Source organism: Gorilla gorilla, chromosome 9 (assembly GCF_029281585.2).
Source record: "Gorilla gorilla gorilla isolate KB3781 chromosome 9, NHGRI_mGorGor1-v2.1_pri, whole genome shotgun sequence".
In the NCBI taxonomy this organism is placed as follows: Eukaryota; Metazoa; Chordata; class Mammalia; order Primates; family Hominidae; genus Gorilla; species Gorilla gorilla.
In genome coordinates, this window is record NC_073233.2 from 85044566 (window position 1) to 85060239 (window position 15674).

The following is a 15674-nucleotide window of genomic DNA, read 5'->3' on the forward strand; positions in this document are numbered from 1 at the left end:
TGTAGGGGATGATGGCTGTGGGGTCTGAGAGCAGGGCCTGGTGGGCTGGGGGTCCACAGGTCCTGATCTGAGAATTCAGCAGCCCTGGGCCATGTGGGTGTCATTCGTGGAAAATGCTCTTGTAGCCCCTGTTCCCCACTGACCAGCTTCCTTTTCTTCTGCTCTGCACTTTGCAACCTCAGACCAACTGCGGAGGGCGGGTGAGTGTGGCACAGAGAGCCAGCTCCAGCTGGCGTCTTATTTGGCTGCCTGCCTGCTTGGCCTGGCTGCTCCCTTCCAGCCTCCCGCCCCCACCCCACCCCAGCTCTTCCTGCTTGGCTCTCGTGGCATGGTTAGTAGGTCAGCACAGTGAGGCTCAAGTGCTTCTCTCCATGGGTTGATTGGAGGAAGAGGCTTAGGTGGGAAAGGAAGGTCTTCCTGGGCCCAGGGGCCCAGAGAAGGGCAGTTTCTGGCCAGCCCTCCTGGTCCAGGCCAGCCAAGGCCAGGACTGGAGCTTGGGTCTTGGACCCACCTGGCCCCAGGGTGGGCATTTCCCCTGGCATGCGGTGCCTGCATCCACACTCTCCCTGTGTGGCCACAGTAGGCTGAGGCTGCTGGGGCATAGCTGTGGCTCTGCTGTGATGCACTGAGCCCTGAATGGGAGCGGGAGGGCAGGTTGTCACCTCCCCTGGACATCTTTCTTCAGCCTCTCCAGGCCCCGGATATCAATACATCCACTGCCAATTATGGTCTAGACCTGCCTGACCTTTTCAAGTTTGAGACGTGGGGTGGGAGGAGGCAGGAGTAACCCTGAGTGCCTCACCCTGCTCTGGTGGCAGAAGGGCCAGGCTGTTGTCCCCTGTGGCAGGACCTCAAGGCCACAACAGGAAGCCTTGCCTACAGACAGCTGATCTTTGCACTAACAGAGGAGCCCAAGTAGAGAACCCCCTTAAGGCTATCTGAGGTGCACCTGGCCCCTGCGCCTACGCTGCCCAGGATGGCTGGAGGTGCTCTGTCCCCCAGAGCACAGCGTCTCCCTCTGTCCTGGGGCGGTGCTACAGAGACTGGGGCCCACCCAGCCCCCAAGCCACTTACCCCAGCTCCTTCAGCTCTTTATGGCTAATTTCTCACACCCCTCTTCCTCGCCAACCTGGCCTCCCTCTGGACATGGTCCCGTTGATTAATTTCGCTCTAAAAGTTTGGGATACAGGGCCTGGAGGTGATGGTGGGAGACAGCATTTGCAGAGTACCTACTGTGTGCCATGAATTTTAAAAGATATCATCTCCTTTAATCTTCACAAACAGTTACGCTCATTTTACAGACGAAGAGAAGGAAATCTAGGCTTAGAGACTCCACCTCCCTCTTCATCAAATGTCACTGAGCACTAACTCCGAGCCAGACCCAGTGCTGGACAGAAGGCCCTGCCCCAGCTCCTAAGGAGGCCCGATTCTGGCTCCAGGTCCACCCACATGACTCCAAAGCCAGGACTCTTCCCTCCAGGGTGCTGGAGCAGGGCAGAGCCCAAGAGCTTTCTAGAGTCAGAGTCTCCCACATGGAATCAGCGAGCTCCCCATCTCTTGCTGCCCGCAGACGTATACGGGCTCCATCCTGGTGGCTGTGAACCCCTACCAGCTGCTCTCCATCTACTCGCCAGAGCACATCCGCCAGTATACCAACAAGAAGATTGGGGAGATGCCCCCCCACATCTTTGCCATCGCTGACAACTGCTACTTCAACATGAAACGCAACAGCCGAGACCAGTGCTGCATCATCAGGTGGGCGGCCCAGCACCTGTGTGGAGCTCCAGGCTTAGGACCTAGAGCTCCAACTGTGCGCTCCTGCTGATACCTCTAGGGATTGCCCCCGCTGTCGGAAGTGCCATCAAGCTCTTCAGGAACCAAACCTATGTACTCTGTGCTGTGTAACAATGTAGAAAATCACCTCCCTTTTCTGGGGTCTTATATCTCTATGCTACCAAAGCTTACATTAGCTTTTGAGGCCAGCCTTGTTTACTGCTGGTTCCTGTTAAGTTATGGTCAGTTGACATCTCAGGCTCCTATTTTCTTTTGGGCAGAGGGCAAAAGACAAAGCATTGACTGAGCATCTAATATGTGTTGTGCTCTATGACAAGTATGGATGCAGGTGTATTTGTATCTGAACGAAGGTGAAGGAGAGTGCGGTGGAGCACTGGGCCCTTGAGCCCTGCCCCAGCCCTGGAGGGTCCGTATTGTCAGCTGATATTACAGATGGGGGAGCTGGTGGATGGTGCAGCCTGGGCTGAGTTCCAGTTGGTGGGGAGTCCCTGTGGGTTGTGACAGGTCCTGCCACTCCCTCCCTCTGCAGTGGGGAATCTGGGGCCGGGAAGACGGAGAGCACAAAGCTGATCCTGCAGTTCCTGGCAGCCATCAGTGGGCAGCACTCGTGGATTGAACAGCAGGTCTTGGAGGCCACCCCCATTCTGGAAGGTAGGACCAGAGTTCCGAGGGTGGGACCAGGCAGTGGGGCGGGAGCGGGCTTTGCCAGTGACACCCTACTCACTCCGCAGCATTTGGGAATGCCAAGACCATCCGCAATGACAACTCAAGCCGTTTCGGAAAGTACATCGACATCCACTTCAACAAGCGGGGCGCCATCGAGGGCGCGAAGATTGAGCAGTACCTGCTGGAAAAGTCACGTGTCTGTCGCCAGGTGGGCCTGAGCCCCAGGGATGCAGGAATAGACCCAGGCCCCTGGCCTCAGGGGTCTGCGTGGCCCACCTGCCCGTATTGCTGCCCGTATTGCTCCCCCACCTGCCTGTATTGCTGCCTGCTTGCCTCTGTGCTGGAAATCCCACCATGAAACCCACCGATGGGCTTCTCCACAAGCCGTTTGTTAAAATAGTAAACCATCATCCCAGGCTAGTTCCTGATGGCCTCCTCCGGCCCTCCTTCCCTGGCCCCCAACACTGTGCCCACGTTTTCAGGCCCCAGATGAAAGGAACTACCACGTGTTCTACTGCATGCTGGAGGGCATGAGTGAGGATCAGAAGAAGAAGCTGGGCTTGGGCCAGGCCTCTGACTACAACTACTTGGCCATGGTGAGGCCCAGGTGGGCCCTTGGGTAGGGGGGCACCCACCCTAGGATTGTAGGGAGCTGTCTACTGCAGACTCAGCCTTGAGGTCTCACTGGTCACAGGGCTCAGGTGCCAGCTTCTTGCTGGCTTGTCTGGACACCAAGGAGAAGTGGGCTCGTGGCCATTGCTGCCACCAAGCAAAGGGTGGGGGACCTTGGGGCATGCACACAGCAGGCTGGCTTGGGAAGCACCACTCCTTTAGCCATGGGGAGAGCCCATGTCTGGTTGCCTGGGCTGGGCTGGGGTGGGCCAGGCCACATGGACGTAAGTGTGGGCTATGGCACCTGAAGCGTATATGTGTGTGTGCATGTGTGTGTTGTAGGTGTGACAGGTGTCCCTGGACACTTCCTGTAGCTGGCTGGCACACACGTGCACACACGCACACACACACACACATACTCTTGTAGACACACAGAGAATGGGGTGTGCCCACTGTTGAAACCCTGCTCATATGCAGTTACCTCTCCTCTGTCTACACCAGGCAGTACCTGCCTAGGGGCTTGAGTCCCTGATAGTGGGTATCCCTGGGGGGCTGCAGGAGCCTAGTAGGGCCTAAGTGCTGTGACTGCCAGGTGGGCAACAGGGGCTGGCCTGGGCATCAGTGACCTGCCTGCTCTTCATGGGAAGAAGGGGCACCAGCACCCCCAGATGTGGAGAATGAGTTCCTGGGAAGCCCAGGCTTTCTAGACCCTCCAGACTTTCTGGAGGAGTTGTGGTGCTCACCGGGTGAGGTCAGCGCCTGGGGCCCCGGGCTGGCCTGGCCTGTCAGGCAGAAAGGGCCTTTTGGGCAGGCAGCCAGGCACTGCCTCTCTGGGGGTACACTGACGTCCTCTTGCATCCCACTCTCCCACCCTGCCCACCAGGGTAACTGCATAACCTGTGAGGGCCGGGTGGACAGCCAGGAGTACGCCAACATCCGCTCCGCCATGAAGGTGCTCATGTTCACTGACACCGAGAACTGGGAGATCTCGAAGCTCCTGGCTGCCATCCTGCACTTGGGCAACCTGCAGTATGAGGGTGAGGCTGCACCACACTCGCCCTGCCCCATCCCTGCGCCAAGGGCAGTGCAGTGCCTTGCTGCCCACGTGGTATTGGCGGCTCAGTTTCTGTCCTAGCACGTGCCCTCTTTGGGATGGAAGCTGGGAAGAATTCGCCTGTGGGTAGATTTGAACAGGTGTGCTAGCTTGAAATCAGCGGTGGGTGTGGTGTCGCTGTGCTGACAGTCTACCACGGAGAGGTACAGTTAAAGTATATTGGGAGTTGTCTATGGACCCTTTAAGACTCACTTCAAATTTGGTTTCTTCTTTAAAGTCAGATGTCTTAGAGAGACGGTAAATCTTTGAACTAATTCACTCTAAGGTGTGAGTGACTGGATAGCCATCTTTGGAAAGGGAGAAGGCTAGGGAAGGGAACGTGTTCACTCATCTAACATTCTTGGACACCCACTATGTGCCAGGCTGGGAGGTGGTCCCCTGAGGCAGGTGGCAGGTCCCACTCTGCTCTTGCCCCTGATTCCCAGCGTGGTCCCCAGGCAGAGTAGGAGCCCCAGGAAATGTGCCCAAGGAATGAATGATCCCAGCACTAAGGAGATCACAGTCTAGGCATCTTGAAAGACTAAGAGACACAGGGAAGGGTAAGCTGACAGAAGGAAGAGCTTGTGCAAAGTTCCTGAGAACAGAGCACATATCAGGGAGGGGATCCAAAGCTTGTCTAACAGGAGCCAGGGCTGCTGCCAAGAGCCCTGGGAGTGGGGAGAGAGCTGCAATGGCCAGTGTCTATTCCTCGAATGCCAGGCATGGTGCCATGTGCAGGGCATACATGGTCCCTACCCTCATGCTGTCTGCAGACTCATGGTGAGAACATTAATCAAATACACCTTGACCCGGGGAAGCATTTAGTCACAATGCTGATGCCCTCCCTGGACAGGGCAGGACCCCGGCAGCAGGAGTGGCAGCCTAGTCCTCTTAGGACTGTCCCTTTGCCCCTGTTGCCCACCCTCCCTCCCCTGATGCTGTGCCCCTTGCTGCCAACAGCCCGCACATTTGAAAACCTGGATGCCTGTGAGGTCCTCTTCTCCCCATCGCTGGCCACAGCTGCATCCGTGCTTGAGGTCAGTGCCTGGCCTCTCTCCCCTCCATGACTTCTGTCCCTCTGAAGGGTTGAGTTCAAGCTCATTGGGGGCTGGGATGTGGGAACCACATTGCTGCGACCCTCTGGTTTGGAGAGTTCTGTTCAATATGGAGAAGCAACCGTGTGCAGGTCCTGTGCTAGGCACAGGTCCTGAAGGAGCTTCTGTGGGTGTGGCAGGGCAGGTGGGGGCCCTGTGATGCTCTGGGCTATGTGACCCTGGGTGAGTCATCCCTGCCCTCTGGGCCTCAGTCTCCACATCTGGGCAAAGGGCACTGGTGTCCCTGGGTCAAATGCATTGAGTCTGTCTGTCTTTTAGCAAACACTTATTAGGGTTGGAAAACTGAGATGAATAAAGCCAGAGTCAGGGCTGGTCCTAGAAGGGACAGGTGACATGCTGGAGGGAGTTAAGCGGGGCTGTCAAGGAGAGAGAAGTTCCTTCCAGGCAGCGCTGGGGCAGGTTTCCATGGCTAGGGAGGATTTGGCCGTGGGCCCTGGGGCAGGCGTGCTTAGTGGAGGCAGTGGTCTGGGCCAGGCCAGTGCTGGAAAGTGGAGGGATCCGGGTGTGGGTGGAGGGAGGGGCAGGCTGGCAGGTGAGCACCTGGGGTGTTGCCTGCACTAGGTGAACCCCCCAGACCTGATGAGCTGCCTGACCAGCCGCACCCTCATCACCCGCGGGGAGACGGTGTCCACCCCACTGAGCAGGGAACAGGCACTGGACGTACGCGACGCCTTCGTAAAGGTGGGCTGGAGGGAAGGGGCCGCTTGCTCGCCCTACCCCTTGGGAAGTTGGGCTCTTGATGGGCAGGTGCCAAGGAGTCCTGGGAGGTGGGTAGACATCTGGGTCACCACCCCTGCCTGCCCCAGGGCTGCAGTCAGCCTTCCTTGAGTCCCAGGTGCCCATGCTCCTCTGGGGCCTTCCCAGCTCTGGCCGCCCCAGGCCCTTGGCTTTTGGCCTGCTTTGATCAGCCATGTTGTTCCCAGCCCGGGGATACTGTCTTTGGTCTCTTTGCAGAAGACACAGAAGAGGGGGTCTAGGTCAGGTCCTGTTTCTACAACCACACGTTTGCCATTCATCGAGCCTTCACCCACCACACCAGGCCCTGGGCTGGGTTCAGGGACCTCAGAGATAAACAGGGTTGGACAGAGAGATGAGAGCCCCAAGGAGGGCTCCTTCCCCTGCTGCATGGTCAGGGAAGGCTTCTCCAAGAGGAGCTGTTATCTCCACAGAACCTTGAAAAATGTGTAGGAACTGTTCAAGCAGGAAAAGGGGTCTCCAGGCAGAGGGAACAGCTCAAGTAAAGGGTTGGGGGTTTCACACAGCACTTTGTTCCACACAAGGGCTGGAGCGACACCACGAAGGGTCCAGGAGCCTGGCCTGTCCCCCGGGGGAGGGTGTGGCTGGTGCCAGTGGCTGATCGCTGCCTTTCAGGGGATCTACGGGCGGCTGTTCGTGTGGATTGTGGACAAGATCAACGCAGCAATTTACAAGCCTCCCTCCCAGGATGTGAAGAACTCTCGCAGGTCCATCGGCCTCCTGGACATCTTTGGGTTCGAGAACTTTGCTGTGAACAGGTACCGCATTGGGCTCTGCTCGTGGGAATTTCCTTCCCCAATATGGAAATAAGAAATATCACGTCTCTCCCTTGCGAAGCACATTTAGTTGGCTCCTGGCACACTCTGCCAGGCTGTTCCATCATCACGGTGGACTCTCTCCCTTTCCTTCCCATCCCCTCGTGTCCCTCACCTCCTCAAGGTCAGCTGAGCCTGGCTGGGGTTGTCAGGAGGCTGTACACATCCTGAACACTTGGGGAGGAAACCTCTGGTCTCCGGGCCCCACTGGCCACTGCTGATCTGCCCAGATCCATGCTGCAAGGCTCCTCAAAGCAGGGAGGCCAGGCCTGTGCCACGCTTGTGTTGGGGTCTCCGCCACCCGTGGGATTCTGTGCCTTTTAGGGGCCGTGTGAGGGGCTGATGGGTGGTGTCACATACAGGTGGGTCCTGGAGCCCCACTTCCTGCTGGAAAGTCAGGACCTGGCAAGTCATATCAGTTCCCTTGCTGTTTGGATGTCTCAAAGCCCTCCAGCACCAAAACACCCACACTCAACATACTGGGCTGTGTCTGTGGCTCGGCCATGTCTGCAGCCAGGGCTCTGTTTCCCAAGTCTTGTCAACCCCCTTCCCACCTCCCAAGGCCACTTTTGATGTCCCTGTATGGCCCACCAGCCAGCCTCTGGGGTCTTTCTCTCCCAGGCATCTGCCTGGGGTTTGGGTGCCCACCTGCCAATCCCCAGCCCTCCCCAGGGCTTGATCATGCCAGGGAAAGAGTCCTGAAAAGCCTTAGCTCTCCTTCTGGCTCACAGAGTGACCCTAGGCAAGTCCTTTGCCCTTGCTGGGCCTCCGTGTCCTCCTCTGCACCTGGAGGGAGGTGGACTTGACAATTCCCCTCGCCTCTGAGTTTGGAGTCCATGATGGGGACAGCTTGCTAAAGGCCATGCTGCAGGTGGAGGCAGAGCCAGGCCCTGAACAGCAGGGTGGGGCCTGAACAACACCCTTACCCCATCCCTGTGCCCCTGCAGCTTTGAGCAGCTCTGCATCAACTTCGCCAATGAGCACCTGCAGCAGTTCTTTGTGCGGCACGTGTTCAAGCTGGAGCAGGAGGAATATGACCTGGAGAGCATTGACTGGCTGCACATCGAGTTCACCGACAACCAGGATGCCCTGGACATGATTGCCAACAAGCCCATGAACATCATCTCCCTCATCGATGAGGAGAGCAAGTTCCCCAAGGTGGGCCGGTCCTGCTGCCGCCTCCCAGGGTCTTGGGTGCGCACAGCTTCCTTCCCTGCTCTGAGCCCCAGCTTTCCTCATCTGCAAAATAGGACTAATGATACCTACCTCTCAAGTTGGCTCGGGGGCCAATTCAAGTATAGGCATCTGCCATTTGGGAATCACCTACAGTCCATGGGGTTCTGGGCCAGGCCATGAAGATCCATGCATGCAGTTGGCATGGAATGGGTGCTCAGGACACAGCATATATCTCAGAGTTGGGGAGGGGGAGAGGGGATTGCACCCATGATTTTAATCTTGGGAAATCGATTGTCTAAACTGGAATGCACTTTCAAAGTTGTGTAGTTCCAATTCATCCACTTAACAGATGGGGAAATGGGGTTCCAGAGAGCGCCTATGTGAGGTAGAAATAAAAGGAGGGGAAGCTCCTGAAGAAGAGACAGGGTGCAAAGGCATGGGCAGGGAGGGGAGTGGGGCCCATGGAGGAGAGGGTGGGCTCACAGCTGCCCCTCCACTCCCCAGGGCACAGACACCACCATGTTACACAAGCTGAACTCCCAGCACAAGCTCAACGCCAACTACATCCCCCCCAAGAACAACCATGAGACCCAGTTTGGCATCAACCATTTTGCAGGCGTCGTCTACTATGAGACCCAAGGTACAGAGGGCTGCCGGCTGTCTGTCGCTCCCTGCCCGTGGCCCTGCCTTCCCCTGCTCCAGCCCAGGAATAAGATATCCGGAATTTTAAAGATTTTTAAAAATTGTGATTATAAATATATATAAACTTGACTAAAATGGCCAAGTGTTGGATTCAGTGGCACTAAGTACTTCACAGTGCTGTGCACCCAGTACTGCTATCTATTTCCAGGGCTTTCTCACCGCCCCAAACAAGGCTCTGCAAGCATGGGGCAGTAACTCCTTCCCCTACCCCCGGCCCCCTGTAACCTGTGTTCTACTTTCTGTCTGTGAGTTTGACTATTCTAGGTACCTCATATAAGTGGAATCATATGCTATGGCCATACATCGTTTAACGTCATTTCTGAGAATGTGTTGTTAGGCAATTTGGTCATTGTCAATCATCGTAGAGTGTAGTTACACACCTAGATGGTCCAGCCTACTACACAGCTAGGTTATCTGGTATGGCCTATTGCCCTCAGGCTACAGACCTGTACAGCATGTTCTTGTACTAAATACTGTAGGCAGTTGTGACAGAATGGTAAGTATTTGTGCATTTAAACATAGAAAAGGTACAGTAAAAATACGTCATTACCATCTTAGCCACCACTATTGTATCTGCAGTTGGCTGAAATGTCATTATGTGGTGAAGACGTGACTGTATTTGTCCTTTTGTGTCTGGCTTGTTTCATTCAGCATAATGTCTTTAATTTTCATCCACGTTGTAGCATGTATCAATTGCCCTCATTTTTATGGCTGAATAGTATTTCATTGTGTGGATAAACATTTTGTTTATCCATTTATCTGCTAATGGACATTTTGGGGTTGTTTCTACCTTTTGACTTTTGTGAATAGTGCTGCTCTGAACAGTTGTGTACAAATATCTGTTCGAGTCCCTGCTTTCAATTCTTTTGGATGGGCTCAATGCTTGTTTGCACATTTAGGGAAACTGAGGCTCAGAACAAGGTGGGGGGGGGCTTGACTGTCCTTACCTGATACAACATAGCCCATTAGGCTCAAAGTCAGGCCTCGAACCAGCCCAGTTACCCCCTAAGACTCTCAGCAACAAGACCAAGCATGAGCTTTGAAGACCATGCATCTTCTTTTCCCCTGGGGACAGGCAATTGGGTTCACATTAAAGCTGGAAGTTAAGAAGAGTGGTCAGAACACAGGCTTATCTCACCTGGAATTCTTAAGGGTTTGTCAAAAGACTGCAGACTGCCCTTGCCAATCCCTCCCCACCCACCCTGGTATAAAGGGCCAACCTCAAATTGGCATTAGTTATGGGCTGTGTCTACCCTGAGCCCTGCCATACAGCCTCAAGGGGTCCCACCCATAGTCAAAGGCCAATTAACCCATAAATATCTATACCTACTATGTATCACAAAAAATTAAAAATTAATTTTTTTTAAAAAAAGGCCAAAGATATTCAAACATGCTATAACCCATCCGTTTCTTACTCCGTTGCTGAACTGGTCCAGAAGTCAGCAGTGTATCAGTGAGCCAGGCTGCAGTGGTAGAATCTGATGGCGGCTCAGACTCCCTTACAATATTGGACTGTGAGATCCAACCTTATTGTTGGAAGAAGGAAGCAGACATTAAGTTTGAAGGACTGTCACGCAAACAAATTGGTCTTTCATTTGGAGTAATAGAGGATTGTATTTCTCAGTTCAGTTCAACCAATATGCTCTTAGCATCTATTATGTACCAGGCTTCATGATGTTGCTGAGGATACAGAAGTGAAAACTGAATAATCTCTATGCTGAGTTATAAAACTATAGAACGCTAGGTCTGGAGGAACCATAAGGGTCATCTACCTTAATAGAATTGGAAACTGAAGCCCAGAAAGGGAAATGGCTTGCCTAAGGTTGTTAAACAAGACTAAATGACTGGAAAGAATTCTACCAGCATTTTCTAGTTCACAAAGAACCTTTTCAATACAGCGTCTTATTTATGATGTGGATTTATGAAGTGGGTGGTATTAGGTGTTCTGAAGAGAAGCAAGCTTGTAGGCACTATCCTTCCCATCCAACAGTTAAGGAAACTGGAGTCCCAGAATGGGGGTCTTTCTAGGATCACATAGTGAGTCTGTCAGAGCTTTAGTGAGAACCCAATTACATCCCAACTGCAAAGCCCACCCTCCATTCCTGTGTGTCCCCTGCAACTTGCCCATCCCCAGGTGCCAGGCGGGCAGCCTAGCACTGGGTCTCTGTGCTGTCTGCCATTCATGGGCAGCCTATGTCCTGCTCTGTGCAGTGGCACTCCCCCTCTGGCATCTGCAGTCCCTGGACACCCCGTCTCTTACCCCACTCTACAACCCCCTCCCCATTAACCAGTTTCCAACTCCTCGGTCCCTGTGAGTGGCAGCCTCCTCTGGGGTCTGTGTGGTGCGGGGGAATCTCCCTAGGCTCCTGGGGATCCTGGGTCCTGGGTGCAGAGAATCTCCTTTGCACCAGTGTCCTGGGTTCAAGTCTTAACTCTGCCCATGGCTTACTGTGTGACATTAGACAACTCACTTAGCTTCTCTGAACATCAGTTTTCTCCCTTTGGGGGCAGAGGAGGTAATCACTACCTGTCCCACATAGAAGGAGCTGTGAGGGGTCTTCATAAAACATAACACACTGTCCAACCGCAAGGTGGTTTTAATGAATTCCTTTAATATTAGCTTGTACCAGATCAACATGCATTCTCTCCCAGGTGACACGTTTACTTAACAAGGCCTTTTGATATCTTAGTTCAAAAGACTCATGGTAGCTTTGGGGTGGTTGGTCAGGAAGGAGGCCTGCTTTCTCCTGGAGACTGAGACCCCCCTGCCCTTCTTGAACAGGCCTGGAAGAGGGGAGCTGTGTCACTGGGGAGATGGCCCCTCACTTTCTCTATGATCTTGGGCAAGTCTCTGTCCCCTCCAGACCTCAGGGTCCCCCATCATGAAATGGATGTGGTGGAACTAGGTGGATTTTGAGGGTCCTCCTGGCTCAGATGTTGTGGGTTTGGGGAGGGCCTGCCAGAGCTGGTGAGAGGTGACTGCTGTTTGCTGCTTGCAGGCTTCCTGGAGAAGAACCGAGACACCCTGCATGGGGACATTATCCAGCTGGTCCACTCCTCCAGGAACAAGTTCATCAAGCAGATCTTCCAGGCCGATGTCGCCATGGTAAGCCGGGCGCAGTTTCCGTTGTTCGGGAAGGGCCCCCGCGGGCCAGGCCTGGGTCTAAGCCCTGCCCTTGTCCAACAGCTTCAGCTGAGCCCCCTGGCCACATAATGGGTATGGAGCTTTGCTGTGGCTCCAGGAGGGGCCTGGAGGGGCCTCAAAGGTGTTCCCATCTGGTCCTCTTATTGTACTAACTGGGGATATGGCTGGGGTGCAAGGCCCAGAGAAGGGTCACCTGAGAGGTCACAGAGCAGAACTGGTCAGGGATCGGTTTACTGTGGGGGACCACCCCCTGGAATCCAGCTGCTAAAGAGAACATGGGCAGAAAGAGCACATCCAGCTTGAAGGATGTGGGGTGGGTGTGGATACTCAGAGAAGCTGGCACAGAGAGCATGTCTGTGCCAGCCCCAGACCCCATCAGACAGTGGGAGAACAGCCCCTCCACCTTTCCTTAGGCCCTAGGGTGAGGGTCTAGTGGATTTTTTCCTGCAGGGTTGCATGCCTTTTTATTTCATATTTTCCTCCTGTCCCATGGCTTCCTGGAGGGTGCATGAAGTCCTCACGCGGAAGACAGCCCCTGCCCCTTCCATGCCTGTCCAGGTGCCTGGCTGTCCCCTGCCCTCAGGACCACCAAGGCATCACAGAGCTTCCAGGACCCCAGACCTCTCCCTGAGGGTCCCCCTCTCTCCATGGTGGATTTTGAGTGGTTTTGTGACCCACCACATTCTCCTTGCCCCTCCTCTCCCCATCTCACCCTGCACCGTGGTTCCTGTTGTAGTTTCTCTGTGGTTATTCATCGGGTACTCTGCGCCACTCAGCAGCTGCTGCGAAGGTAAAAGACCCCAGCCCGGGGCTGAGGATGGCGGGAGAGGCCTCAGCGGCCTGGGTGGGGCTTGGTCCCGAGCTCCCACAGTGCTGAGGCTCGGGAAAAGGGCTGGGCTTTTTCTCCTTTTTTTGGAGTGTGTTTTTGTGTGGAGTGGTTTGTGGAGTGATTTTTGTGTTTGGTTTTTGAGTTGTGTGTGCTGCAGGCATTTCTTTCTTCAAGGAGGAAACTGAGTCCTAGGAGAGGGGCAAGGCTTGCCCAGGGTCCTCTGGGAACCAGGGACAGAGCGGGGACTCGAACGCAGGTCTCCTAAGGCCCCTTGGAGGCATCAATCCCCGGTCCTTCCACCAGGCCCTGGTGGGCGCCTATGGCCATGCCTTGACCAGATCCTCAGATAACCTTGCAAGGCAGGAGGGACAGGTGGCATTTTCTGCATTTTGCAGATGAGAGACTGAGGCTGAGAGAGGGGATATGACTCATTCCAGGTAACAGCATTCTGACGGGGAGCTGGGACTAGGAGACACCATTCCCCGGACCTCCTTAGGTCTGAAACAGCAGCCCTGTTGCCTCCTGAACTCTGGTTCAGGCTGTGGCTCCCACGGTGCTCTAGACCCCAAAGGTGCTGGGTACCCCTTAGCAACAGCATGGTGCTGCCAACCCCTTTGCCTCCTTTTCTCTCCTCAGCCCTCCATTTCCTCTCTGCCAAATACTGACATCCTTCCACTTTGGCCTGGTGCTGAGTCCCTCTTCTTTCCTGCCTGCCTGGCAGAGTTCTGAAACAATCCACACACCCCCGGCAGTAGACAGGGCATGTCAGGAGCAAGGAGCTTGTCTGGATGGTGGCCTCTCCCCTCTGCCCATGGATCAGCCCTGGAACAACCTCCCGCCCCCACTCACCCTGACAGACCAACACTGTAGGCTGGCCGACTGCTGGGGTGCACGCAAGGCCGACCTGAGAGAGGGGAGTTCCAGGCACTCGAAGCACTGGCACCCAGGAGAGTCCCCACCCGAAGGCCCTGTGCTGTAAGGTGGCTGTACTGCTGAGACAGGCGTAGCTCTGGCCTCTCCCACTCTTTCCTCTTCTCCTGTAGCCCTGCCGGCCCCTCGCTGGGCCCATCCATTCCTCCTGGTCTTGGGCATACTCTGGTTAAACCCCATCTTCCCCTCCTACCCGTTCTCTCTCCTCTGTCTTTTCAAAGCTCCTTGAGGCATCTGGGAACGCTCCATGATATTTCCTGCTCGAGTTTCCTACTCCTGGGATTAGAACCCACTTACTGAGAAATCATGGAGAGGTCAAAGTGCAGGAGCCCAGAGTCTCCGGAAATGGCCCACTCCGGAAGAAGTTTTAGGAACAGAGAATTAGGATACAACAGTGACCAATCTGATACCAGTTACATCTACTGGGCACCTCTTCTGAGCCAGGCTATGAGCTAAGCACTTATATTTATCACCTCATTCACTCCCCACTGCAACCTGGCGAGTAATTACTATTACTCCCACTTTACAGGTGAAGAACTGGGGCCCAGGCTGGGTGTGGTGTCTCACACCTATGATCCCAGCACTTTGGAAGGACAAGGCAGGAGGATTGCTTAAGGCCAGGAGTTCAAGACCAGCCTGGGCAACATAGTGAGACCCTGTGTCTACAAAAAAATTTAAAATTAGCTGAACATGGGGGTGAGCACTTGTAGTCACAGCTACTTGGAGGGGGGGGGGCTGAGAAAAGACAATTCCTTGAGCCCAGGAGTTGGAGGCCGCAGTGAGTTGTGACTGTGCCACTGCACTCCAGCGTGGGTGACAGAGTGAGATCCTGTCTCTAAAATTTAAAAAAAGAAAGAAACTGGGGCCCAGAGAGGCCAAGGTGCTCACTGAGGTCACATACCTTGTGACACAACAGGGATTCGAGTGCAGGCCTGCCTCAGGGACTTGTCTAAGGCCATATACAAGCGAGGGCTAAAGTGAAGTTTTCCAAGTCCCTGCTTTTTAAAAAATAATTTTAATTTTTAAAAATTTACTGTGCTGGCTCCATAAACGTCACATCTTAGGAAAGAAAACATACTTCGTAACTGCTAGAAACATGATGGCTTTTCAAAAGGAAGATGAAAATCAGCTTGGTTAATTGTGAGACATTAAGTCACAGTTTATTCAATGACAGTGTACTAGTGTGGCAATGCTCCCATCAGGATGGAAGCCCACGCCACCTCTTGCAGTGATCTGAACTCCCATCATCGGCAGGTACCCGAGCCCTGAGTTTTCAGCCTTTGACTCCTACATCTGCCTCCCTGGGGCAGCCGTGGGCAGCCCCACCACAGCCCTTGCTGGTGAAGGGCCCAGCCCAGCTGTGATAAAGGCAGCTCTTCTAGGATATTGAGTACCCCCTGATTAATGCCTAAGCCCAGTCATATGTCCTGGGGCCCTGAGCCCAAGAGACACCTATTCACTCTATGCAGGTGGCCTCCTGCCTGAGACTTCCCAGCCCCTTTCATGTCACGCTCTGGGGTCTTCCTCTCAGATCCTTTCTGGGGAGCATTTGACATTGGCCTTTGAACTTTTCACTTCCACCTTTACCCCATCCCCATCTGCAGATTATCCCAGAAAACAGCAAATACCAGGAAGGACAGCCTTTCCCCCCAATGAAATAAAACCAAATCAGAAACCCAGATGGCTACCTACAAACCTTTATTGAGTACCTACTATATGCCAGGCATTGTCATGGGTCTTGGGGATGTAGCAGTGAACAAAACAGAGAAAGTCTCTGTCCTTATGGAGCTTAAGTTCCAGCAGAAGAGTGGATAGTTAGAAAGCCAAGGCCAGGTGCAGTGGCTCACACCTGTAATTTCAAAACTTTGGGAGGCTGAGGTGGGCAGATTGCTTGAGCTCAGGAGTTCAAGACCAGCCTTGGCAAAATGGCAAAATCCCATCTCTACAAAAAATATAAAAATCAGCTAGGCACAGTGGCACACACCTGTAGTCCCAGCTATTCAGGAGGCTGAGACAGGAGGCCGAGTCTGGGAGGTCGAGG

The 15674-nt window shown here is 54.2% G+C and overlaps 1 protein-coding gene across 3 annotated transcripts in view; it reads left to right on the forward strand.

Annotated features, from left to right (window-relative positions):
- Nucleotides 1-15674, forward strand: part of MYO7A (myosin VIIA) — a 77619-nt gene that overhangs the window by 12057 nt on the left and 49888 nt on the right. For all 3 annotated transcript variants that reach the window (XM_055356859.2, XM_055356860.2, XM_055356858.2), the window contains exons 3-13: nucleotides 1571-1755; nucleotides 2324-2445; nucleotides 2526-2668; nucleotides 2943-3056; nucleotides 3956-4109; nucleotides 5126-5202; nucleotides 5842-5961; nucleotides 6652-6794; nucleotides 7799-8009; nucleotides 8532-8667; nucleotides 11729-11835. In XM_055356859.2, the coding sequence (XP_055212834.1) occupies nucleotides 1571-1755; nucleotides 2324-2445; nucleotides 2526-2668; nucleotides 2943-3056; nucleotides 3956-4109; nucleotides 5126-5202; nucleotides 5842-5961; nucleotides 6652-6794; nucleotides 7799-8009; nucleotides 8532-8667; nucleotides 11729-11835 (1512 nt within the window). The remainder of the gene's footprint in view (nucleotides 1-1570; nucleotides 1756-2323; nucleotides 2446-2525; nucleotides 2669-2942; nucleotides 3057-3955; nucleotides 4110-5125; nucleotides 5203-5841; nucleotides 5962-6651; nucleotides 6795-7798; nucleotides 8010-8531; nucleotides 8668-11728; nucleotides 11836-15674) is intronic.